This window comes from Rhincodon typus, chromosome 17 (genome assembly GCF_021869965.1).
Source record: "Rhincodon typus isolate 14 chromosome 17, sRhiTyp1.1, whole genome shotgun sequence".
In the NCBI taxonomy this organism is placed as follows: Eukaryota; Metazoa; Chordata; class Chondrichthyes; order Orectolobiformes; family Rhincodontidae; genus Rhincodon; species Rhincodon typus.
In genome coordinates this window covers 27232652-27257867 of record NC_063348.1, presented here as the reverse complement: position 1 = coordinate 27257867, position 25216 = coordinate 27232652, and the positions used below count along the sequence as shown (strand labels likewise).

General features: G+C 42.0%; 1 protein-coding gene across 1 annotated transcript in view; it reads right to left on the bottom strand.

Moving 5' to 3' along the window:
- The window catches only part of LOC109928667 (signal peptide, CUB and EGF-like domain-containing protein 2), a 157906-nt gene that overhangs the window by 22654 nt on the left and 110036 nt on the right, over positions 1–25216 (bottom strand). The window contains exon 18 of the mRNA XM_048607317.1: positions 13988–14155. Within this exon, the coding sequence (XP_048463274.1) occupies positions 13988–14155 (168 nt within the window). The remainder of the gene's footprint in view (positions 1–13987; positions 14156–25216) is intronic.

Below are 25216 nucleotides of genomic sequence, written 5' to 3'. Positions count from 1 at the left end.
ATATCTGGAATTAAGAATCTAATGATGGCCATGAATCCATTGCTAATTGTCAGAAAAATCCCCTCTGCTTCACGAATGTCCTTTAGGGAAGGAAACTGCCATCCTTACCTGGTCTGGCCTACATGTGAGTCCAGACCCACAGCAATGTGGGTGACTCTGAACTGCCCTCTGGGCAATTAGGGATAGGCAATAAATGCTGCCTAGCCAGTGATGCCCTCACTCTGTTAATGAATTTAAAAAAAAACTTCACATTCAATGAAGTATTTGGAAGTATTTTGCCAATATTGTAACGTAAAGAATTTGGCCAGCCAATTTGCACACAGCAAGGTCCCACACAATGAGCAAGTGAACAGATAATCTGTGAACTAGATTTATCACTGTAAGGACATTTAGCAGTTTGATATGTAATATTGTTTCATTGTAGCTTCTGAGTTCATAGTGTCATTGACAACAGAATCTGCCCACTGAGATCAATGCGGCAGATGATTTACAGTTTAACGCTAGCAAATGGACACTGACAACCAGTTGCACACAGTTGTGTACTGCAGACTAGGATATGTATGAAATTTCCTCTTTATATACTGGAAGCAGCCACTGGAAATGCTTGAATTTCTGATCCATTTGCAAGGGAATACAGAAGTCTGTAACAGCCTGCTTAGAGAAAGCCAACCTCCTTTGCAGACAACTATAAGCAAGTCTGCACTTCCTGGTGTAGGATGCAGTATTTTCCAGCAATCTTACCTGTCTGTCTTCTAATAGCCCCAATCACTTCAGCAGCTCTTTTTACACCACCTATTGCTCTACGTAAGTTGAGCACAAGCAAGAGGAGCACCAATGACTGGCAGAGTTTATTAAAGAATAAAATGAGAGAGATATAATTTGGAAGTTGGATGTCGAAAAAGCACAATGGAACATAGATCCTGTGATGTGTTAATCTATAGCTGAGTGATTTATTAAAGTAAACTGATAAGCACATACCCTTCTGACTTGTTTTGCTGTTTCATCGCTGCAATAAATTTCAGTCAGGAATAGGCCACAGGCAAGTCCCAAATGTCCTGAAACCTCACTTGTGAAGCTTGCAGGGTATACAAGAATGATCAGTGGACTCATGCTCCCACCAGTGCCAGGAGGGTTCATAAACATTGTCCACCAGATGTAGAGAGACTGCAGAGGTCATCAACTTCAGGAGTTGGATACAACCTAAGAAGTACTTTGATGACCTCAGAAGGGGAGTAATGCTGAGTACTGAATTCCTCCTTCTCTCTCCAACACAGGGCTACAGTCATTCACTCCCCTCCTTCATCAGTCCCAAAATATCTTTTCTTCCATTACTTCCCACATCACAATCTCATGACGAATACTCATGGAATTTCCTTTTAGCCAATACTTCAGCCACAAACACAACTCTCCTCTCATCATGCAATCTTTGCTAAATCAAATACACTCAGGATTCCTTCTTCACCACATTCAGTAAGTTGATTCTAGTTCAGCACATGCTCATCCTCCTTGCATATTTCTTATCCCCCCTCTCAGCAGATGCTTTTATATGACTCTTGTTTAATTTGAGTATATAGAAGCTTTAATCGACTGACTAGACTCGTCTCTTCAAGATGATCCCTTGACCAGGAAAACAATATAAGTCATAAAAGAATTAAACAGAACTTTGAGTGAAGCCAAGGACGGCCATTTTTTGTGGATGATGGTATATATAATAAAATAATTAACCAAGTCCCAAAATGTAATCCAGGAAATTACCTTCCAAACCTGCGACATCAATTCAAAACCACAAAGAAAATGAATATGACCTTTAAATTAGAACAGGAAGCATATTAGAAAATTTTTCAGGAAATAAGAACCAAAACTGTAAAAAGGTTGTTGGAAGTTCCGGGATTTAGATGCTTTAAAAGAAATAGGGATGGTGGTAAAAGAGGCGGCGGAGTGGCATTGCTAGTCAGGGCTAGTACAGCAGCTACTGAAAGGCAGTTCGAGAATGATATGTCTACAGAGTCAGTTTGGGTTGAGGTCAGGAACAAGAAAGAAGCAGTCACTTTGTTGGGGTTTTTTTACAGACCCCCTAATAGTTGCAGAGAAGTGGAGGAGCAGATTGGGAAGCAGATACTGGAAAGGTGCAGAAGTCACAGGGTTGTAGTCATGAGTGACTTCAACTTTCCAAATATTGATGGAAACTTTTTAGTTGTAAGAGTTTAGATGGAACGGATTTTGTCCAGTGCATTTAGGAAGGATTCCTGACACAGTATGTAGACAGACCAACACGAGGAGAGGCCACTTTGGATTTGGTGCTTGGCAAAGAACCGGGCCAAATGTTAGACCTGTTGGTAGGGGAGCATTTTGGCGGTAGCGATTATAACTCTGTTACTTTTACGATAGTTATGGAAAAGGATAGGTACATACAGCAGGGTAAGGTTTATAATTGGCGGAAAGGTAATTATAATTCTGTTAGGCAAGAACTGGGTAACATAAAATGGGAACAGATGCTGTCAGGGAAGAGCACTATAGAAATGTGGAGATTTTTTAAGGAATGCACACTGCGTGTGATTGATATGTTTGTCCCTAGCAAGCAGGGAAGATGCGGTCGAGTGAAGGAGCCTTGGTTATCGAGAGAGGTTGAATGACTAGTTAAGAGGAAGAAGGATGCTTATATAAGGCTTAGGAAACAAGAATCTGAAAAGGCTCTAGAGGGATACAAGTTAGCCAGGAAAGAGCTGAAGAAAGGGCTTAGGAGAGCTATAAGGGGGCATGAGAAAACCTTGGCAGATAGGATCAAGGAAAACTCCAAGGCTTGTTACACATATGTGAAGAATAAGAGAATGACCAGAGTAAGGGTAGGGCTGATCAAGGATTGTAAAGGGAATTTGTGCACGGAGCCTAAAGAGATAGGAGAGGACCTTAATGAATACTTTCCTTCGGTATTCACAACTGAGAGGGACCTAGTTGTCGAGGAGGACAATGTGAAACAGGCTGGTAGGCTAGAGGAGGTGGATGTTAGTAAGGAAGATGTACTAGGAATTTTAAGGAACTTGAAGATAGATAAGTCCCCCGGACCTGATGGGATTTATCCAAGGATTCTATGGGAAGCGAGGGAAGAGATCGCAGGGCCTTTGGCAATGATCTTTTCATCCTCACTGTCCACGGGTAAAATGCCGGAAGATTGGAGAGTGGCAAACGTTATTCCCTTGTTCAAAAAAGTCAAAAGGGATAACCCCGAAAATTACAGGCCAGTTATTCTTACTTCAGTGGTGGGCAAATTATTGGAAAGGGCTCTGAGAGACAGGATTTATGATCACTTGGAAAGGCACAGTTTGATTCGTGATAGTCAGCATGGATTTATGAGGGGTAGACCATGCCTCACAAATCTTATTGAATTCTTTGAAGAGGTGACCAAACACGTGGATGAAGGTAGAGCAGTGGATGTGGTATACATGGATTTAAGTAAGGCATTTGATAAGGTTCCCCATGGTAGGCTCATGCAGAAAGTAAGGAGGCATGGAATAGGGGGAAATGTGGCAGATTGGATTCAAAACTGGCTGACCCTTAGAAGACAAAGGGTGGTAGTGGACGGAAAATATTCAACATGTTGCTCAGTTACGAGTGGTGTACTACAAGGATCTGTTCTGGGTCCTCTTCTATTTGTGATTTTTGTAAATGATTTGGATGTAGGAGTGGAAGGGTGGATTAGTAAGTTTGCGGACGATACGAAAGCGGGTCGAGTTGTGGATAGTGTGGAGGGCTGTTCTAGGTTACAAAGGGACATAGTAGGATACAAAGCTGGGCTGAGAAGTGGCAGATGGAGTTTAACCCTGAAAAGTGTGAGGTGATTCATTTTGGAAGGACAAACTTGAAAGCAGAATACAGGGTTAACGGAAAGATTCTTGGCAGTGTGGAGGAGCAGAGGGATTTTGGGGTTCATGTCCACAGTTCCCTGAAAGCTGCCACCCAGGTGGATAGAGTTGTTAAGAAGGCGTATGGTGTGTTAGCTTTCATTAATAGAGGGATTGAGTTCAAGAGCCGTGAAGTTATGCTCCAGCTATACAAAACCCTGGTTCAACCACATCTGGAGTATTATGTCCAGTTTTGGTCACCTCATTACAGGAAAGATGTGGAAGCGTTGGAAAAGCTGCAGAGGAGATTTACCAGGATGTTGCCCGGAATGCAGGGAAGATCTTATGAGGAAAGGTTGAGAGAGCTAGGGCTTTTCTCTTTAGAACGACAAAGGATGAGAGGTGACTTGATAGAGGTGTACAAAATTATCAGAGGTATAGATAGAGTGGACCTTTTCCTAGGATGGAGGTAGCTATTATGAGGGGGCATAGTTTTAAAGTGAGTGGAGGTAGATATAGGGGAGATGTCAGAGGTAGGTTCTTTACTCAGAGAGTGGTAGGGACGTGGAATGCGTTGCTGGAGAGGGTAGTGGAGTTGGCTTCATTAGGGGCATTTAAGCGGCAATTGGATAGGCATATGGATGATAGTATAAGATAGGGGTGGAGGTTAGATAGACTTTAGGATTAGGGTAAAAGTTCGGCACAACATCGTGGGCCGGATGGCCTGTACTGTTCTATGTTCTATGTTTATGTTCTAAAAAGTATGTAAATATTGGAAATGAGCAGAAGGACTGTGTAAAGCTACACTTCACTAGTAATGGGAAGGATAGAGTCACAGATATATACAAGCATGGAAACAGACCCTTCGGTCCAACTCATCCAGGCCGAACAGATATCCTATATAAATCTAGTCCTTTTTGCCAGCATTTGGCCATATCCATCTAAACGCTTTCTATTCATATACCCATCCAGATGCCTTTTAAATGCTGTAATTGTACCAGCCTTCATCACTTCCTCTGGCTGCTCATTCCATGCTCACACCACCCTCTCCGTGAAAAAATTGCCCCTTAGGTCCCTTTTATATCTTTCCCCTCTCACCTTAAACCAATGCCCTCTAGTTTTGGACTCCTGAGCGCTGAGGAAAATACCTTGTCTATTTACCCTATCTGTGCCCCTCATGATTTATAAACCTCTATAAGGTCACTCCTCAGCCTCTGACACTCCAAGGAAAATAGCGCCAGCCTATTCAGCCTCTCCCTATAGCTCAAACCCTCCAATTCTGGTAACATCCTCGTAAATCTTTTCTGAGCCCTTTCTAGTTTCACAACATCCTTCCTACAGCAGACAGACCAGAATTGAACGCAATACTCCAAAAGTGGCCAAATGGATGTCCTGGACAGCCGAAACATGACCTCCCAACTCCTATACTCCATGAAAACTGAAAGAACTGTGGATAGGAACAAAAATAGAAGTTGCTGGAAAAGCTCAGCAGGTCTGACAGCTTCTGTGAAGAAAAATCAGAGTTAACATTTTGGGTCCAGTTCTGAGAAAGGGTCACAGGACCCAAAATGTTAACTCTGATTTTTCTTCACAGATGCTGCCAGACCTGCTGAGCTTTACCAACAACTTCTGTTTTCGTTCCTATACTCAATGCACTGACCAATAAAGGCAAGTATACCAAACGCCGTCTTCACTATCCTGTCTACCTACAACTCCACGTTCAAGCAATTGAAGCAATAGAAGAAAAAAAAGGAAAAACTGTTGTAGCAAACAACATTTCTCAAAGTAACTCTTGAAAGCAAAATGAACACAATTAACACTATCTAATATAAACATTTACTTCTTGTAAAAATTCTGTGGAAGCTTTCACTAGCCAAATAAAAAGCTCAAACATGAAACTTGGACAATCCCAACTGTCCAACAGCAGCAGAGATGGAAACATGGTTACCCAGTCATCAATAATGCTCATTCCTTATTTGAGTAGATAAAAGGAAAATTTGAAATTCCTAGATCACTACTTTTGCAAATAGGTCAGCACTTCAGAGCATTAGAGCACCAAAGAGGTTAAGCTTGCCGAATCAAATTTCATGGAATGTATTCAAACCACAAAGAAGCAAGTCTTCTGAACTTGTGCACTCTATTATTAAAAGTCACCAATGACAAAATGTCTTTTAAGTTAACTTTGGAAAAGGGATCTGACTACCAACACTGCAAATATCCAATAGAAAGGAGGTTTTGGTATGACTTTAAATCCAAAGTTGTCCACCACGTAGCTTTCCTTCATAAAACAAACTAATGACCCCGATAAATCCTGGCATTGAGCCACTTTACTATACATATTGAAGCATGGTTCCCTTGAAGGGTACACTGGATAAAGTATATGGAACCTAGTGCAGAAGACTTTGAAGTAGAATGCTGTTGGAAGCTCCTTGTTCCTGGTGTGGTCTCCCGTGCTGGAAAGGTTCAGGGAGGTGCTAGTCAATGTGCAATTCAAATAGTCAACAATAGCAGAACAGGTGAAGGAAGACTGTGCATCTCTTTAGCTGTCAAAGTGAAAGTGCGCTACAGCAGCAAGGTGGTCCCTATCATTGTGGCTTAACACTTCACTGAATTCTGACTACCGAACGTTCAACCAGGCCAAGCTCTATGCTGATGGAGAATTGGCAACAGGGACGTGGATTTGAGCTTGAGAGTCTCTAATCAAGAATCTGCACACTGTGAATAGATGTTTGAGGATTGCTGGATGGAGGTACCTTTGGCCACAAGCATCTGACTAAACAGCCCTTTTCAGGATACCCTCTGTTTACCCAAAATGAAAAGGGGTCTGCAGAAGGTAAACCTTTTTACTGGCTGAGCAAACATGCAAAATGTAAGGTGATGATCCCACACTGCAACTTAGAAAATTAGAACACTCATGGATAAACTCAAGAGTCACTGTCCAAAAGAAACTGCAGTAGTATCATGTAAGCTATGAAGACCTCAAATTGACATTGCTACTTTCAGTGAGACAAGCCTTTCTCAGGAAAGGCAAATGAAGAAAGAAAGAGGGCCATATATCTTTTACTGGAAAGGAAATGGTGACAGAGACACTATTGTCAAAAGTTGCTTTTCCAGAATATATTCATTCTTTGACAACCTCCCAAATATGTGAATAAAAATTTCCTAATTCTTAATCAACAACTCAGCCATGACTAATATGTCCCCTTCATCAGCATTTATGCGCCACCCTTGACTCCAACGAAGATGTTCAGGAAAAGATTCTATTCTGACCTTGAAGTCCTCACTACTAATCCCAGAAAAAAGATAATTCTTCTGGGCAGCTTTAATACAGAGGTTGGCTGTGACACATGACTGGAATAGAACCATTGAGAAAGAGTGTTTAGTAAAAGCCAATGTAAATGGCACTTTCCTGCTGACAGAATGTGCTTGACATGGCCTCAGTTTTACAAACATCCTCTTCCACAAAAAAGACAAATAATAAGGTACATGGAGATGATCAAAACATTGGCATCTCTTGTAATATAAAACTGTTTGGGTTCAAAAGCTAAACAATGTCTGTACCACTCAATCCATGTAGAGACGTGATGCTTGTTAGACTAATCACAGCTTTGTCTGGTCATTAATGAACATCCATCTAACACCAAGACATTGCAAGGCCCAAAATTCCGAGAAGGAGAAAATAAATATCACAGCCCTAAAGCAACCTGAATGAATCGAAGAATTCCAAGTGCAGCTGACAATAAACCTGAAAAATAACCATTTGTCCAATTCAATTCCAGAATAGATCAAATGAAGTCAGCTGTAATAGACACTGTGCCCAGACTACTGGGGTTGAAGAATTTTCAACAACTCAACCATGAATCCACAGCAGCATCTCATACCTTCCATGCCATCCTGCTATACCTTGATAGAATCCATGGGCAAGTGGCCATTGATTGGAGGCAACAGTAAGTTTTCAAGCTCAATAAAAACAACAAACCTTGTCATTCCAATGGTAGTCTCCGTGCAGTCATCAAATCTGATGAATTTATGTCCACTTCAAGACTCCACACATCAGTCTTACTGATTTGAGGATAAAGACCCCTACCCAGAACTTCTAATTTAAGGAACATGACAAGTATAGTTGTCTTCAAGATGGGAGATAATTCAAGCCATCTGAACCAGTACTCTCGTCCATAGCAGGGAAAATCCTAACATGGATTCTCTGAATTGCCAACTTCCTGTAGGTGAGGAAATCTTCCCAGAGTCACAACCTGGTTTTAGACCTTCCAGATAACTCCCAACATGATCTCTGTTGCCAAAAAAAGCCAAGAAAAATATCTTGAATATCACCAATAACTCTTCATTACATTTATCAGCCTGACAAAAGCATCTGACTCAGTAAATCACAAGGCTCTAAAGATTTGGATATCCAAGAAACAATCACAATCCTTCAACTGCTTCATGAAGATATGACAGGAACTGCCTTGCGTGGGAGGACTGAAACAGATGTGTTAAATTAGATTTGGTTAAAGCAAAGCTAGGTGATAGCCCTCATGCAACCACCTCATTTAACAGGCACCATTGATGAGGTAATCTAACACCAGGTCAACTATGCCTGTTCATCCCTCTGCAAACTATGGTTTTTGACTACAAAGACTTCTGCAATTCAACAAGAGTATTGTTCACAGCAGAGATAGTAGGAACTGCAGATGCTGGAGAATCTGAGATAACAAGGTGTGGAGCTGGATGAACACAGCAGGCCAAGCAGCATCAGAGGAGCAGGAAGGCTGACGTTTTGGGTTTAGAACCTTCTTCAGAAATGGGGGAGGGGAAGGGGATTCTGAAATAAATAGGGAGAAAGGGGAGGTGGATAGAAGATGGATAGAGGAGAAGATAGGTGGAGAGGAGACAGACAGGCCAAGGAGGCAGGGTTGGAGCCAGTAAAGATGAGTGTAGGTGGGGAGTTAGGGAGGGGATAGGTCAGTCCAGGGAGGATGGACAGGTCAAGGAGGCTAGGTCTAGGTCTGCTAGGTCTGCAGGAGGTGCGACACCTGCCCCTACACTTCCCCCTCACCCCCATCCCAGGCCCTAAGAAGACCTTCCACATTAAACAGGATGTTCACCTGCACATCTGCTAATGTGGTATACTGTATCCGCTGTTCCCGTTGTGGCCTCCTCTACATCGGGGAAACCAAACGGACACTTAGGGACCACTTTGTGGAACACCTACCATTGGTTCACAACAAACAACTGCACCTCCCAGTCGCGAACCATTTCAACTCCCCCTCCCATTCCTCAGACGACATGTCCATCCTGGGCCTCCTGCAGTGCCACAACGATGCCACCCGAAGGTTGCAGGAACAGCAACTCATATTCCACTTGGGAACCCTGCAGCCCAATGGTATCAATGTGGACTTCACAAGCTTCAAAATCTCCCTTCCCCCGGCCGCATCCCAAAACCAGCCCAGCTCGTCCCCGCCTCCCTAACCTGTCCGTCCTTCCTCCCACCTATCCCCTCTTCCCACCTCAAGCCCCATCCCCATCTCCTACCTCCTAGCCTCATCCCGCCCCCTTGACCTGTCCGTCCTCCCTGGACTGACGTATCCCCGCCCTAACTCCCCACCTACACGCATCTCTACTGGCTCCAACCCCGCCTCCTTGACCTGTCTGTCTCCTCTCCACCTATCTTCTCCTTTATCCATCTTCTATCCGACTCTCCCTCTCTCCCTATTTATTTCAGAATCCCCTTCCCCTCCTCCATTTCTGAAGAAGGGTCTCGACCCAAAATGTCAGCCTTCCTGCTCCTCTGATGCTGCTTGGCCTGCTGTGTTCATCCAGCTCTACACCTTGTTATCTCATTGTTCACAGCAGCTGTAGTTATCACAATCCGGACTGCAGTGAGACCTGTTCTGCTTATCAGTGAAATATAAGAAGGCACTAGAGAAATTCCACCACAGTGCCTCTGCTGCATAGTCTGGATTCAAACAAACACTTTCACCCTTTCATTCAGGCGAAACTCGTGAAAAATCAACTTCAGCAGACTGGGCACTGTGTTTAAATGGCTGACAAGTGTTTTCTCACGTAGGTCCTGTTTTCTCGATTCTCAAATGGCCAATGTTCCACAGGAGGACAAAGAAACACTTCAAAGACACTTCAAATCTTTCCTTGATGTACAGCAGTATTGACATTAATGACTGGGAGGCACTTGCTACCAAACATTCAAAACAGTGACAAGTTGGCCTTCAAACCGCATCACACTTTATGTTGCAATAGGTTGCTGTTGAGGCATAGCAGCTGTACAGAAGGAAAGAAATGCAAGCAAATTCTGCACACTGAATCCTACCGGCTTGTGGAATATCCTGCTCTATGTGCTCAAAGGTTGTGGGTCAAAAATCTGTCTTTTCAGTTACAGGATTGTTGGACTGAGTCAGACAGGTGGCAAATGCAGTTCAAATGGAGAAGTGAGAGGTGAAACATTTTAATAGAAAGTACATGGAGAGACAAAACAAAGTATATGGAGTCAGAGAGTTATACAGGAGTTCTGAGGAAGGGTCACCTGACCTGAAACGCTAACTCTGATTTCTCTCCACAGATGCTGCCAGACCTGCTCAGCTTTTCCAGCAACTTCTGATTCTTTTTGTGATGGAAACAGACCCTTCCGTCCAACTAGTCCACGCTGACCATGCTCCCAAACCAAACTCGTCCTACTTGCCTGCGTTTGACCCATATCCCTCCAAACCTTTCCTATTCATGTATTTATCAAAATGTCTTTTAAATGTTGTAACTGTACCTGCATCTACCACTTTCTCTGGCAGTTCATTGTGGCACACATGAACCACTCTGTGTATAAAAAAAAGCTGTCCCTCATGTCATAGAATCACAGAATCCCTACAGTGTGGAAACAGGCCCTTTGGCCCAGCAAGTCCACAATGAACCTCAGAGCATCCCACCCAGACCCATCCCCCTATAACCCACCTAATCTACACATCCCTGAACACTACAGGCAATTTAGCATGGCCAATCCACCTAACCTGCACATCTTTGGACTGTGGGAGGAAACCCATGCAGACATGGGGAGAATGTGCAAACTCCAAACAGACAGTTGCCTGAGGCTGGAATTGAACCCAGGTCCCTGGAGCTGTGAGGCAGCAGTGCTAACCACTGTGCCACCGTGCCACCCCCAATCTTTCTCCTCCAACCTTAAAAATATGCCCTCTAGTTTTGATCTCCCCCACCCTAGGGAAAGAACCCTTGCTCTTCACCTTACTTTTGCCCCACATGATTTTATAAACCTCCAAAAGGTCACCCCCCAACTGTCCAAGCTCCAGTGAAAAATGTCCCAGCCTATCCAGCCAATTTTTAAAACTCAAAGCCTCCATTCCAGGCAGCCTCCTGGTAAATTGGGACCTGGCTGTGTATGTGCATAAGACATTAATGGTGACAGATCATGTTGAGAGAGCAGTTAAAGACAACATGCAGTATTCAAATCTTTATTAATAGGGGCATAGAATACAGATGAAAGGAGGTTAAATCGAACTTGTAGAAGATATTCAGCCTTAGCTGAAGGATTATGTCCTGTTCCCATTGCTGCACTTTCGGAAGAATGTGAAGATATTGGAGAAGTATACAGAAGAGATTTATAAGAATAGTTCCAGGGATGATAATTATTTGTCTGTTTTATCATTCACACCAGTTGTGGCTGTTATACAATACACCTACCATTTCATTCATGGTTAGAAAGTAGCTACTTTGTCTTTCACATTTGGAAGAATAAGCCCAGCTCCATATGGTGTGCAACTTTATATCTATGTTACTCTTGTTGACTGCAAATTAACTCAAAACAATTCTGCACCATATTGTTGCAGTAACATTACTATAGTTTGACGGTTGTCTGCAAAAACTGAAAATAAAATAGATCCACTAAAATGCTACCTCATAGTATGGTTCCATTCATCTGAATATTTTAATGTGAAAATGTCATTGGCAGGAACATATCAAAAGAAAGTGACTATTTAAATTATTTCTCCCTAAGCACAGGCCCAGCAAATTACACCATTTTCTCTTAAGCTTCAACATCCCTTTTCAGATACGTATTAGCATTACCCAAGCCTGGGAGGGTTATGGTAGAGAGAAGCAGATTTAAACGTAGTTGAAGGAAATCCTATGGAGAAACATAATTCATAAGTAATGGCAAAGCACCCAACAGCATTTGATTATGACTATTCACGGATGTAGTTGAAGTTAGTATCAGGATCTTTGTTCAATTTGGCATACTATGACACTGACCTCAAAGATCAAAATGCACCACTCCTAGCAACTTCAATACCATGTATATTACCTGCAGGACTTGGGAACAGATGCAAAAAATTTGGTAGGCTTAAAGAAAAATGGCAAAGTATGGTTGACCCTAAAATTACTTTCTGAAAAATGCTGCCTATTTCACAAGTATATCCATACAAAGCCCTCAAACAGATCTGAAACTTATTCTTTGCATTTCCTGTATATCCATGCTGGGAGAATCAGTGAAGAATTGTAAACCTTACCAAACTCACACCTTCCAAGACTTTAATACCTCAAATCCTTCATGATACAAAATTTTACATGCAGGTCATGTCCATATCTATCACTGCACATGTGCTTCTCCACCTTCCAACCATAATGATTTGTTGGTGCAACCATCCCTAACTACAGGACACAATCCGGCCTCTAGAAAGACCTCAATGGTCAAACATACTTGCCAAAGCCAATATTCTACTCACATGTCCAAGAAGCTCTATGCAGCCTATAATTCACCTACATGGGTGTCTATCTTACGTAATGGAAGACCTCCCTGTCATGAAGCATCTGGAAATCCATTCATTTTCTAGCTGTAAGGATCAAAGGAATTTTGTGCAGTGCAAGGTCCAAAGCAATGAGATCCATGCACAGATAATCTGGTTTTGGCAGTGGTTATTATTGACCAGGAAATTTTCCCTGTTGTTCTTTGAATAGTAACACCTATGTTTTAACATTAAACCTAGTTTCTATTTGCCTATTCAGATATGATGCTACTGAATTATGATACCTCCACCAATCTGGCATTTGTTCACATACTACTCGGTCCCTCAAGTCTAACCTGTCCTTCAAAATGATCATGGCTCATTACACCAGGCCTCACCTCTTCTTTTGTACCAGCTCAGCACAGGTAGCAACTCCCTTATAGATAAAAATCTCTTTCTACATCCTCTTTAAATACTTTCAGTGATTTAGCCTCCATAACTGTCTGGGGTAAGAGAGTTCCTGTCATTCACTACTTTATGAGAGAAAAAATTCCTTTGCATTTCAATTTTAAACGGTGTCCCTTTATTCTGTAACTATGACCCCTAGTTTGAGATGCTCATCCTTCCCACTAGTGGAAAAATGTTAACATTTACTCTGCCAAGGCTCCTCAGGATCAAGTATGTTTCAATAAAATCATTCCTTATTCTTCTAAACTATGTGACTAGTGACTAGTGACTAGTGACTATATGACCACTTAAATTTTAAACTTAGATTCTGAAGCAAGGTTTGAATCCTCAATTTTCTGCTTCTCAAAGCTCAAGCTCCTGTTTCATTGTTTTTGAGCTTTACAATCCTCTATAAATTCAAAATCATCCAAATCTGTTTACTGTGCCCTTGCACCAATTATCGTTCATCTGATCACTCCTGGAGTGATAATATACACTGGCTATCAGTCAAGCAATGCTTCAGTTTTAAATTCTCATCCTTGTTTTCAAATCTCTCCAAGAACTCATCTTTCCCTATTAATGTAGCTTCCTCCAGCTCCACATTCCTCAGAGATATCTGAATCTAATTTTCACCTCCTGAACATCCTAATTTTAATTACTCCACCACTGGTGGCCTTGACTTCAGCTGCTTAGGAATTCTCTCAATGAAAATCTCTCCATTTCTCTTTTGTTAAAGACAACTTAAAACCTTTCTGACCAAGCTTTGGCTATCCGCCCTAATATCACCTTAGATGACTCAGTGTCAAATTTTGCTTTCTATGTTTTTATTAATAGCCTGGAGTACTTTATTATAATAACAGCTCTATTACTTTTAAGAATCCAAAAGATCTGCATTTCCAGCATGTTAATTGTACCATTTTATCACTATTCCATTTGTATTAGCTTGTCAAAGTGTCTCACCTCCACATTCTGAAACATTACGTGCACCAGTTGACCTTTGGTTCTCTTGGTTCTCAGAGTTTGGGCAGGGCTCACACGAAAGCTGTCCTTCTTCATCCTGATATGTGCCAGCAGGACATAAAATACACTTCTGTTCGCCATCATAGTACGTGCCAACACTACAACTAACTAACAACAGAAATTAGAAGGAACAGTCACTATATAGATGAAAAAGAACAATTTTTTTAGAATTGGTAGGATAACCTGCACATCTCAGACTTGACTAAAAACATAAAAATTGTTTTTATGGAGCTATGGAAAAAATGCTGAAAGATAACTAGAGCAGGCTGAAAAACACCAGTAAAATAATTGCAAACAGATTTAAATCTGTTTTACATAAAATGTTGAAAGAACACCTGACCTATCCTGCTGATTTTGAATGTACTTTTAGTTCAATAAAACATTCACACTTCAGTTATTACATGTTAAAGAATTATACTACATTGATATGTTTATGTGTTTTGATTTAATTTGGATTAATCATGCATGAACTACTCACATTTATTATCGGCTTAGATAATTTTATTTTAAATAACCAACCGATTAATTATCTCAGTTACACTAACAATATGAGTTGGTTTACTGCATATTGTGAAACCCAAGTTCTTCCTGATTTTACTTATAATTTATTTCTTTCCATTTTTTTCAAGAAGCCTGAACTTAGAATTTTTTGTTAGTCTAAAGAGTACAGTGAAAGCATGTGGCAATGCATTCCCAAGGGATCCTTCAACATAAAGACATCAAATGCAATACATATTTTCCTATAACTTTTTTTTAATACATAGTATTTTTTATCTAAAACATCCTATGAATTTATGTGTTGCTCCTCAGCAGAAAGAAAAACTTGTGTTTCGAATTTTCTTTTCACAGGTGACATATTGCCCTTTCCTCCTTGTCTTCTATGGTCTTGAGTATCAATATTGCCAAACTACCTCATAGAATTTTGTTTATTCTTCTATACTTAGCAGATGTACCCTTCACCATAACTAGCTTTTTGCATGGTTCCCAAAGAATGTTAAAAACATGACTCTTACATTTTATTAAAAATGTTTTTATAATAAGTTCATTGCAAATCTTTTAAACAAATGCTCTCCTAAGATAATGCATACTCCCATAAATAGTGAACTTCAATCTGATTCCACACAAATTGATGCTTATGTGCTAAGTTGTGTTATAAAGTGACAGAATTTGAAATCACATTGACAAATGCCCATTCACAAAGTTCCTGTGACCTTTGACAAATTGTCAAGCAAAATACACTAATCTTACTCAGTAGTTTGTCACAAGGGTGAAGGAAAAGAAGGAAGATTAAAGGGTGAGAAGCACAGGATAATTCTCATGCAATTCATTTTCGCTGACTCAAGAAACATGTGTACGCCAAATAGATTATCTATGTGAGAAACAACTGTAAAACAGGCCTATAAGGCACACTTGTAACTTAAGTTTCTACATTTTATGTTTAACAAGTGGCATGTTCATTTTTCTTTATTGATAACAGAGAGAAGAGAAGACAGTGTTGCAAATCTCAGTTAAATTTTGTTTTATCAAGTATATTCTAAAGAAAATAGTTATTAAATAGATCTATCAGAAAAACAAACTGCAATAATCAATTTGACATGTCATTGGCTTTGCACAATATCAGTTGAGTGATTGTCCCAGACTAATGTGGTTGCTGTGTAAGTGGAACAGTCAAAATAATTAGACCGTGCCACTGATGTTAGCAGTTTGTTCGAAAGCTGACATCAGGAATGATATGAATTCAACACTATCTGTTTTCTTATTTGTTCCTTGTCCTTTACTACTTTCCCACTCCTGAAGGCATCATTTTTTGTTTAAAGTTGTAGCAAACATTTGTAGCTCAGCTTGTGGGTGATGTTGTTGACTTGCTCGCCGAGCTGGCTTGTTTTCGTTCAGACATTTCGTCACCATGCTAGGTAACATCATCAGTGAGGCCTCCAATGAAGCGATGTTGTTCTATTCCACTTTGAATTTATACTATCCGGTCTGTTATGGTGAGTAATGTCATTTCCGGTTTTGATCTGTATGGGTTGTATATGGGGTCCAATTGTATATGTTTGTTGATTTCATTACGGGTTGAGGACCAGGCCTCTAGGAATTCCCGTGCGTGTCAATGTTTGGCTTGGGCTATTATAGTTATATTGTCCCAGTTAAACTGATGACCTTCATTGTCCGAGTGTACTGATATTAAGGAAAGTTCAGAGTGTTGTTTTGCTGCTAGCTGATATTCATGCATTCTGATGGCTAGTTTCCTTCCTGTCTGTCCATCCTGTCTGATGTAATGTTTGTGGAAGTCATTGTATGGTATTTTGTAAACCACATTGGTTCTGCATGTTGTGGGAATGTTGTCTTTAATCCTTGTAAGCATTTGTCGTAGAATGGCTGTGGGCTTCTGTGCTATCATGATTCCTAATGGTCTTAGCACTCTCATTGACAGTTCTGATATGTTCTTGATGTAGGGCAGTGTGGCCAGTGTGTTAAGGCGTAATGAGTCCTCTTGTGCTTGTCTGTTTAGTAGGCACCTGTGGATGAAGTTGCGGGGATATTCATTCATAGCGAAGATTTTGTATAGGTGCTCTTCCTCTTTCCTGCATAGTTCTGGAGTGTTGCAGTGAGTGGTGGCCTGTTTAAACAGTGTCCTAATGCAGCTTTGTTTGTGGACGTTGGGGTGGTTGCTGCAGAAATTGAGGATTTGATCAGTGTGGGTTGCTTTTCTGTATACTGAGGTTTGGAACTCCCCGTTGGTCACACGCTCAATGCTGACGTCCAGAAATGGAAGCTGATTGTTGTTTCCTTCTTCTCTTATGAATTTAATCTCTGTGAATACATTGTTGATGAGGTGGTGGGTCTCTTCTAGTTTGTCGCATTTAATAATGACAAATGTGTCGTCTACATACCAGATCCACAGTTTAGGTTGAATGCGGGCGGGGGCGGCTGGAGTTCTAGTCTTTGCACTAGTCTAGAACACACATCCGCAGATGCCTACTAAACAGACAACAAGAGGACTCAGTACACCCTAACACACTGGCCACACTGCCCTACACATCAAGAACATATCAGAACTGACAACAAGGCTCCTAAGACCATTAGGAATCATGGTAGCGCACAAGCCCATAGCGACGCTGTGACAAACACTCACAAGGATTAAAGACACCATTCCTACAACATGCAGAACCAACGTGGTTTACAAAATACCATGCAATGACTGCCAGAAGCACTACATTGGACAGATAGGAAGGAAACTAGCCATCAGAATGCATGAATATCAGCTAGCAGCAAAACGACACGCTGAACTTTCCTAAATATCAGTACATTTGGACAATGAAGGCCATCAGTTTAACCAGGACAATGCAACTAAAGTAGCCCAAGCCAAACATTGACACGCACGGAAATTCCTACAGGTATGGTTCTCAACCTGTAATGCAATCAAGAAACATACAGAATTGGACTCCATATACAAACCCATACAGAACAAAACCAGAAATGACACTACTCACCATAATGGTCTGGACAATATAATTTCCATTGGGAGTAGAACAACATCGCTTCATTGGAGGCCTCACTGATGACGTTACCTAGCATGGTGACAAAACATCTGAACGAAAACAAGCCAGCTCGGCGAGCAAGTCAACAACCTCATTATCTTTTGTTACAGAGGCAGCAGATGGATTGCAGTGGTCAAACTTCATTTGAAAACAAAAAGTGCTGGAGATCACAGCAGGTCAGGCAGCATCCATGGAGAGAAAACAAGCTAACGTTTCGAATCCAGATGACTTTTCATCAGCGCGGATGTGAAGTCATCACATCAGCACTGATGAAAAGTCATCTAGACTCGAAATGTTAGCTTGATTTCTCTCCATGGATGCTGCCTGACCCATTGTGATATCCAGCATTTTTTGATTTCAGTACAGGTTCACGCATTTACAATAATTTGCTCCTGTCAAATTTCATTTGTTAACAGGCTAAGCAAAACAGAGTCATAGAGTTATACAGCACAGAAACAGACCCTTTGGTGCAACTCGTCCATGTCTACCAGATATCCTAAATTAATGCAGGACATTTGCCAGCATCTGGCCCATATCCCTCTGAACCCTTCCTATTCATTTACCCATCTAGATGTTGTAATTATATCAGTCTCCACCATTTCTTCTGGCAGCTCATTCCATGCACAAATGGATGCTTCAGTATTTTACATCTATGGGCACACCAATGAATTGAAATCAATGTAAGCTTTCTCAACTGTTTTTTTTGCCCAGAAATATGCTATGTACTCAGTTTGTCCACAAAGAACTCGCTGAGCGGACAGGAAGTTAATGTGTAAGAGAAACCAACTGTAAATTAATTTTAAACATATACAAGCATAGAATTTAACTTTTGGTTTGTAACAGCTCCATTTCGCAGTATTATTTTTGTCCCTTCTGTTTGAGACTTTTGCCCTTGACTTTTAACACAAAATGAAAAATCTGAATATTATGATCACAAGGGAAATTACTCACTTCTTGTGTTACCTGGAAGAGGAAGAAGATGAAGAAATCAGAAATGTAATACGCTGAATTGCACCAGAATACAAGAAAGAGAGGGATGGAAAGAAAGGATATTTTAAGCCATCCTGAGAGATTTGTGTGCCATCCTCAAGACAGTACCTCCAAGAATACAGCACTGCAACATCAGCACAGATTATGTGCTGAAGTTTCTGGAGTGAGGCTTGATCCCCCCATGACTTATTGACCCAGAGGTCAAACTACAATTACTTAGCCGAGATTGACATTTATCCATCCTTAACACATACATGGCCACAAAGCTGTCCATACAAACACTGTCAAAACCTTCAGATTACTGAAGCTGAACAGATCTTCCTCTTGAAGACTGGGAACCAGGGCCTCCATAATGGCTGGGTAAGTATTCACAAAAGATTCTTCCACTGTGTAAAAAATCTGCTTCCTTCTAAGCCCTAATTCAGATCTACTGGAAATCATAGTAAACTGAATTTAAATTAAGGAATAATACATATTTGCAGACAATGAACTTAAGATATTCATATATTTACCCGAAACAACAAAATAATGGCAAAACATTTCATAGTAGTAACTACAATTATTTTACTCATTCAAATACTGTATCATTCAGGTTTTCACTTCCAAAGTATTTTAGTAAACTGTGCCTACTCAAAAACTTTTGGACAATTCATGTTTCCAAACATCAGATTTCCAAACTGTAAATGTTACAGTACACTTAGCAGTTTTTTTAAAAACTGCTGACCCTACAAGATCCAAATTTTCATGTTGTGCAGTTGAGGAAGGAAACATATTGACTTTCTGACCACTATACTCTGGTTTTCCTCAATCATGAGTACATGCTTCAGATAATACAATTACTGAAGAATTACAATATCCATGCACTTGCTGCAGATATTTATCGATTACATTGCTATCATCAAATGATCAAAAATCTCCTTCCAAAAAGAATTCTGATGCTTTTAACAGCATGATCACGATTTTACTTACATTATGTGGTTGCTTTCAATGGTCTTTGAAGCAAATAGAATATTTATAATCTGACTTCAGAACTCAAATTAATGGAGACCTTCTCAGATTTATGCTATTTGCTTCCTTATTATTCCTTCTAGATAACCACCTCTAGAATTTCTGCCCCTTTTCTCGATTCCCAAACTGCTATTTCACGTTAAAATTCATACTTTTTTTAGAAGCAAAGTCTATATGGTGACAGAATTAAGAATCATCAAAATAATTTAAAAATATTTCACTTTTTCAAGCCTGTCTATTTCATCATATAGACATATGCTATGACATCACATTGATTAAGATTTAAATCAAATGAAAGAAATAACGATCTCACTTTATACCACTCTCTTTGGACCTGGATGTGTCAAGGAAAGTCACAAATAGTGATTCAGATTAAATGCAGTGTCATCAGGGTCACCTCATCTGAACAGTTCACACGCTGAAGATGTGCTGTCTAATGCATCAACTACAAACTAATATGAATGCTGAATCATGACATTTTAACTTGGGGAATAAAAATATATATCACATTTAACATTTATTTCCAACCAATTACAAGAACTGAAGTGTTTTTGCCAGCACAGGAACTATCAACAAACACTACCATATTTAGAATAAAGGCTGACATAATCCAATAACAAAATCTAAATAGACTGATCAAAAGGTGATCAATCATTACATACAGAGTAATAAAAAATGGAATATGTAATATTCGCAAGATAAAATTGTCAAAATAGTTTTTTTGTATTAAATGACAATCCTTTGAAGAAATGAACTATTATATTGATATACATAGTGAAATGTATACATACATCTGCATTTTACTGAATTGTTCCAACATTAGAAAGCTTTGCTTATCTAGCGGGCACAGTTATTCATTCATACACAAACAAACATGGATGAAAAACAAGCACAACAAAGATTACTAGAGATAGTTCCTGGCACATTAACTAGTAACTTGAGAAAGGAGCTGCTACCATTCACCAGGCTTGTAAAACTATCTTAAGTTCTGTGATGTCATAAAGCTAAGGGCCAATCAACCTGATTGAAAACATACTCGAGGTAAAGTTGTTTTAAATTCAGTTCCTGATATACTGGCACACAATTACAAATAAAGTAGTTACTCATAGAATCATAGAATGTTTAGAGCAAAGGAGGAGGCTATTTGACCCATTGTATCTATGCTGGCTCTTTTCAAGAGCAATTCAGTCAGTCCCACCCTTCTTTCCCTGTCCTTTTCCACTGACTTGAAAATGTGTAAATCTGCAGCATTATATCCATAAAAGTAAGTCATATAAAAATGGGGCTTAGGAAAATAAATCTTAGTGATTCTTTCTATAAATACTAGTGATGACATTCAATGTTCGTGAATACCTTAAACTGTAATAAATGTAAACTACTCAATAATTATCAATTAATACACAGAATGGTGTCTAATAATATTATTTCAACTCATTAATGTGTTACTATATTGCAACATACTCCAAAGTGTTTAACTGCATATGTAACATACACAAATGTAGACATTTCTTTCATTTCTCAGTCTATTCCCTTTTGGTAGAGTTGTAAACTCTCCCTGTACTTTCCCTATTTACCCTCACCACTACCCATACCAATCATGCCCTCTCTGCAATGATCCAGTGTGTAATAGCATCATCCCCAGTGTGATACTAAGCCACATAAACACATCAGTGAGGTTCCCAGCATGATCTTTGAACTATGCTACATTAGCAAATCTCAACCAGAGCAATGTGGTGATGTCAGAGATAGTAGGAACTGCAGATGCTGGAGAATCCGAGACAACAAGGTGCAGGGCTGGATGAACACAGCAGGCCAAGCAGCATCATAGGAGCAGAGAGGCTGACGTTTCGGGCCTAGACCCTTCATCAGAAAAGGGGGAGGGGAAGGAGGTTTTGAAATAAATAGGGAGAGAGTGGGAGGCGGATAGAAGAGGGATAGAGGAGAGGATAGGTGGAGAGGAAACAGGTCGAAGAGGCGGGGATGGGGCCAGGAAAGGTGAGTGTAGGTAGGGAGTTAGGAAGGGGATAGGTCAGTCCAGGGAGGACGGACAGGTCAAGGGGGCGGGATGAGGTTGGTCGGTAGGAGATGGAGGTGCGGCTTGAGGTGGGAGGAGGGGATAGGTGGGAGGAAGAACAGGTTAGGGAGGCAGGGACGAGCTGGACTGGTTTTGGGAGGGGGTGGGGGGAGGGGAGATTTTGAAACTTGTGAAATCCACATTGATACCATTGGGCTGCAGGGTTCCCATGCGGAATATGAGTTGCTGTTCCTGCAACCTTCGGGTGGCATCGTTGTGGCACTGCAGGAGGCCCAGGATGGACATGTCGTCTGAGGAATGGGAGGGGGAGTTGAAATGGTTCGCGACTGGGAGGTGCAGTTGTTTGTTGCGAACCGAGCGTAGGTGTTCTGCAAAGCGGTTCCCGAGTCTCCGCTTGGTTTCCCCGATGTAGAGGTAGCCACACCGGGTACAGCGGATGCAGTATACCACATTGGCAGATGTGCAGGTGAACATCTGCTTGATGTGGAAAGTCTTCTTGGGGCCTGGGATGGGGGTGAGGGAGGAGGTATGGGGGCAGGTGTAGCACTTCCTGCGGTTGCAGGGAAAAGTGCCGGGTGTGGTGGAGCTGGAGGGGAGTGTGGAGCGGACAAGGGAGTCACGGAGAGAGTTGTCCCTCCGGAAAGCAGATAAGGGTGGGGAGGGAAAGATGTCTTTGGTGGTGGGGTCGGATTGCAGATGGCGGAAGTGTCGGAGGATGATGCGTTGGATCCGGAGGTTGGTGGGGTGGTACGTGAGGACGAGGGGGATTCTTTTTTGGTTTTTATTGCGTGGACGGGGTGTGAGGGATGAGGTGCGGGAGATGTGGGAGACACGGTTGAGGGCGTTCTCGACCACCGAGGAGGGGAAGTTACGGTCCTTGAAAAACGAGGACAACTGAGATGTACGGGAGTGGAATGCCTCATCCTGGGAGCAGATGCGGCGGAGGCGAAGGAATTGGGAATAGGGGATAGCATTTTTGCAGGAAGGTGGGTGGGAGGAGGAGTATTCGAGGTAGCTGTGGGAGTCGGTGGGCTTGAAATGAATATCGGTTTCTAGGTGGTTGCCCGATATGGAGACAGAGAGGTCCAGGAAGGGGAGAGAGGTGTTAGAGATGGTCCAGGTAAACTTAAGGTTGGGGTGGAAGGTGTTAGTGAAGTGTATGAACTGTTCGAGCTCCTCGTGGGAGCACGAGGCGGCACCGATACAGTCATCAATGTAACGGAGGAAGAGGTGGGGTTTAGGGCCGGTGTAGGTACGGAAGAGGGATTGTTCCACGTAACCTACAAAGAGGCAGGCGTAGCTTGGGCCCATGCGGGTACCCATGGCTACCCCCTTTGTCTGTAGGAAGTGGGAGGAATTGAAAGAGAAGTTGTTGAGTGTGAGGACGAGTTCGGCTAAGCGGATGAGGGTGTCAGTGGAGGGGGACTGGTCGGGCCTGCGGGACAGGAAGAAGCGGAGGGCCTTAAGGCCATCTGCATGGGGAATGCAGGTGTAGAGGGACTGGACGTCCATGGTAAAGATGAGGTGTTGGGGACCGGGGAATTGGAAGTTCTGGAGGAGGTGGAGGGCGTGGGTGGTGTCACGGACATAGGTAGGGAGTTCCTGGACCAAGGGGGAGAAAATGGAGTCCAGATAGTTGGAGATCAGTTCGGTGGGGCAGGAGCAGGCGGAGACAATGGGTCGACCAGGGCATTCAGGTTTGTAGATTTTGGGAAGGAGATAGAAGCGGGCAGTGCGAGGTTGGGGAACGATGAGGTTGGAGGCCGTGGGTGGGAGGTCACCTGAGGTGATGAGGTTGTGGATGGTTTGCGAGATGATGGTTTGGTGCTCAGGGGTGGGGTCTTGATCAAGGGGGCGGTAGGAGGAGGTGTCGGAGAGTTGGCGTCCGGCCTCGGCGATGTAGAGGTCAGTGCGCCATACTACAACTGCACCTCCCTTGTCCGCGGGTTTTATGGTGAAGTTGGGATTGGAGCGGAGGGAGCGGAGGGCTGCACGTTCTGCGGGGGAGAGGTTGGAGTGGGTGAGAGGGGTGGAGAGGTTGAGGCGATTGATGGTGATGTAATGTCCACAAACTAGATATGAAAGGAAAAAATAGCCAGACTTCCCATCCTTGATGACAATGTGATTCTTGGTCTTCAGGAGTAAAATGATTGAAAAAAAAAGAGACAAGCAAAATAATTTGGCCTTCAGGATGCAAAAAATCACATGAACTTAACACATCTAACGAGAAGACCAGGTTTGTTAAGGAACAATGACTGGCGTTTAAAAAAGTAGTTTATGAATCACAACATTATATCTCAATAAGGAAGAAGGATTCTAGGAGGGAGATAGACTGACCATGGCTGAGACCAAGGATGATAAGTACAGTACCAAATTGAAAGAAAATACATACAACATGGCAAAAATTGTGGTAAGCTAGAGGATTGGGAAAGTTTTAAAAGCTAACAAAAGATTATCAAAACAATAAGTGAGAGACAGAAAACAAACTATGACGGCAAACTAGCAAATAATATAAAACACACCATAAGTGCTTCTTGAAATATAGAAAAAACAAAAGAGAGCCTAAAGTGAACATTGGTACCTTTGAGAACGCAGCTGGGAAATAATAATGGGGATCCAGAAAATGGCAATGGAGTAGAATAAATACTTTTCATCAGTTGTCAGGGTGGAAGTCATTAACATTATTCCAAAAGATACTAAATAATCAAGCAACCCAAGGAGGAGGGAATAAACACAATATCACCAGAAAAAGGTATTGAGCAAACTAATGGGACTAAAGGCCAATATGTCCCCTGGCAAGAACTTCTACTGTTCTTTATTCTTCAAAGGATCCACACCCTCAACAAACACTTTCCCTGTCCTATCGGATATCAAAGATTATACGTACACCAAACCTTCTTGTACTTACCTCTAAACACAGACCTCCTCAGCCACCCTAGACCCCAACCCTACCCCGATCTTCTCCTGAATCTGCCTAGTACCATTAACCACGCGGTCGCCTGGCCACTCCCACTGCTTCTGCCGACACCGCCGACCATGCCGCTACTTCCACTTCCACCCATGTGACCATTCCCATAAACACACCCACTCCTAGCTCCAGCTTAACACTATGTCCCAGCCCCAAGCCCTGTCGGGTATTCACCATTCCCCCAGACCTCCCCCTCACTGAAGATGAATGGTAAATCCTCTGCAGAGGGCTCACCTCCATTCCCCTGAGCCCACTCTTCAACAAATTCCGCACATGTCTAGATATTGAACTCTTTTACCACCACCTCCGCACCTATTTCTTTGAGTGGGAATCCAACACACCATCTGCCTGCCTTTGACAAACCTCATCCTCCTGGACACCACTCCCCAGGCCTCCTACCCTCCCTCGACCTCTTCATCTCCAACTGCCATCGCGAAATCAATCACTTTAGTCTCTCCACCCTTCCCACTTACTCCAACCTCTCCCTATCGGAACGTGCAGCCCTCCACTCCCCAACTCCAAACTCACTATTAAACCCACTGACAAGTGGGGCGTGGTGGTAGTATGGCATACTGGCCTCTACATCACTGAGGCCAGACACCAACTCTCCAACAACTGCTCCTACT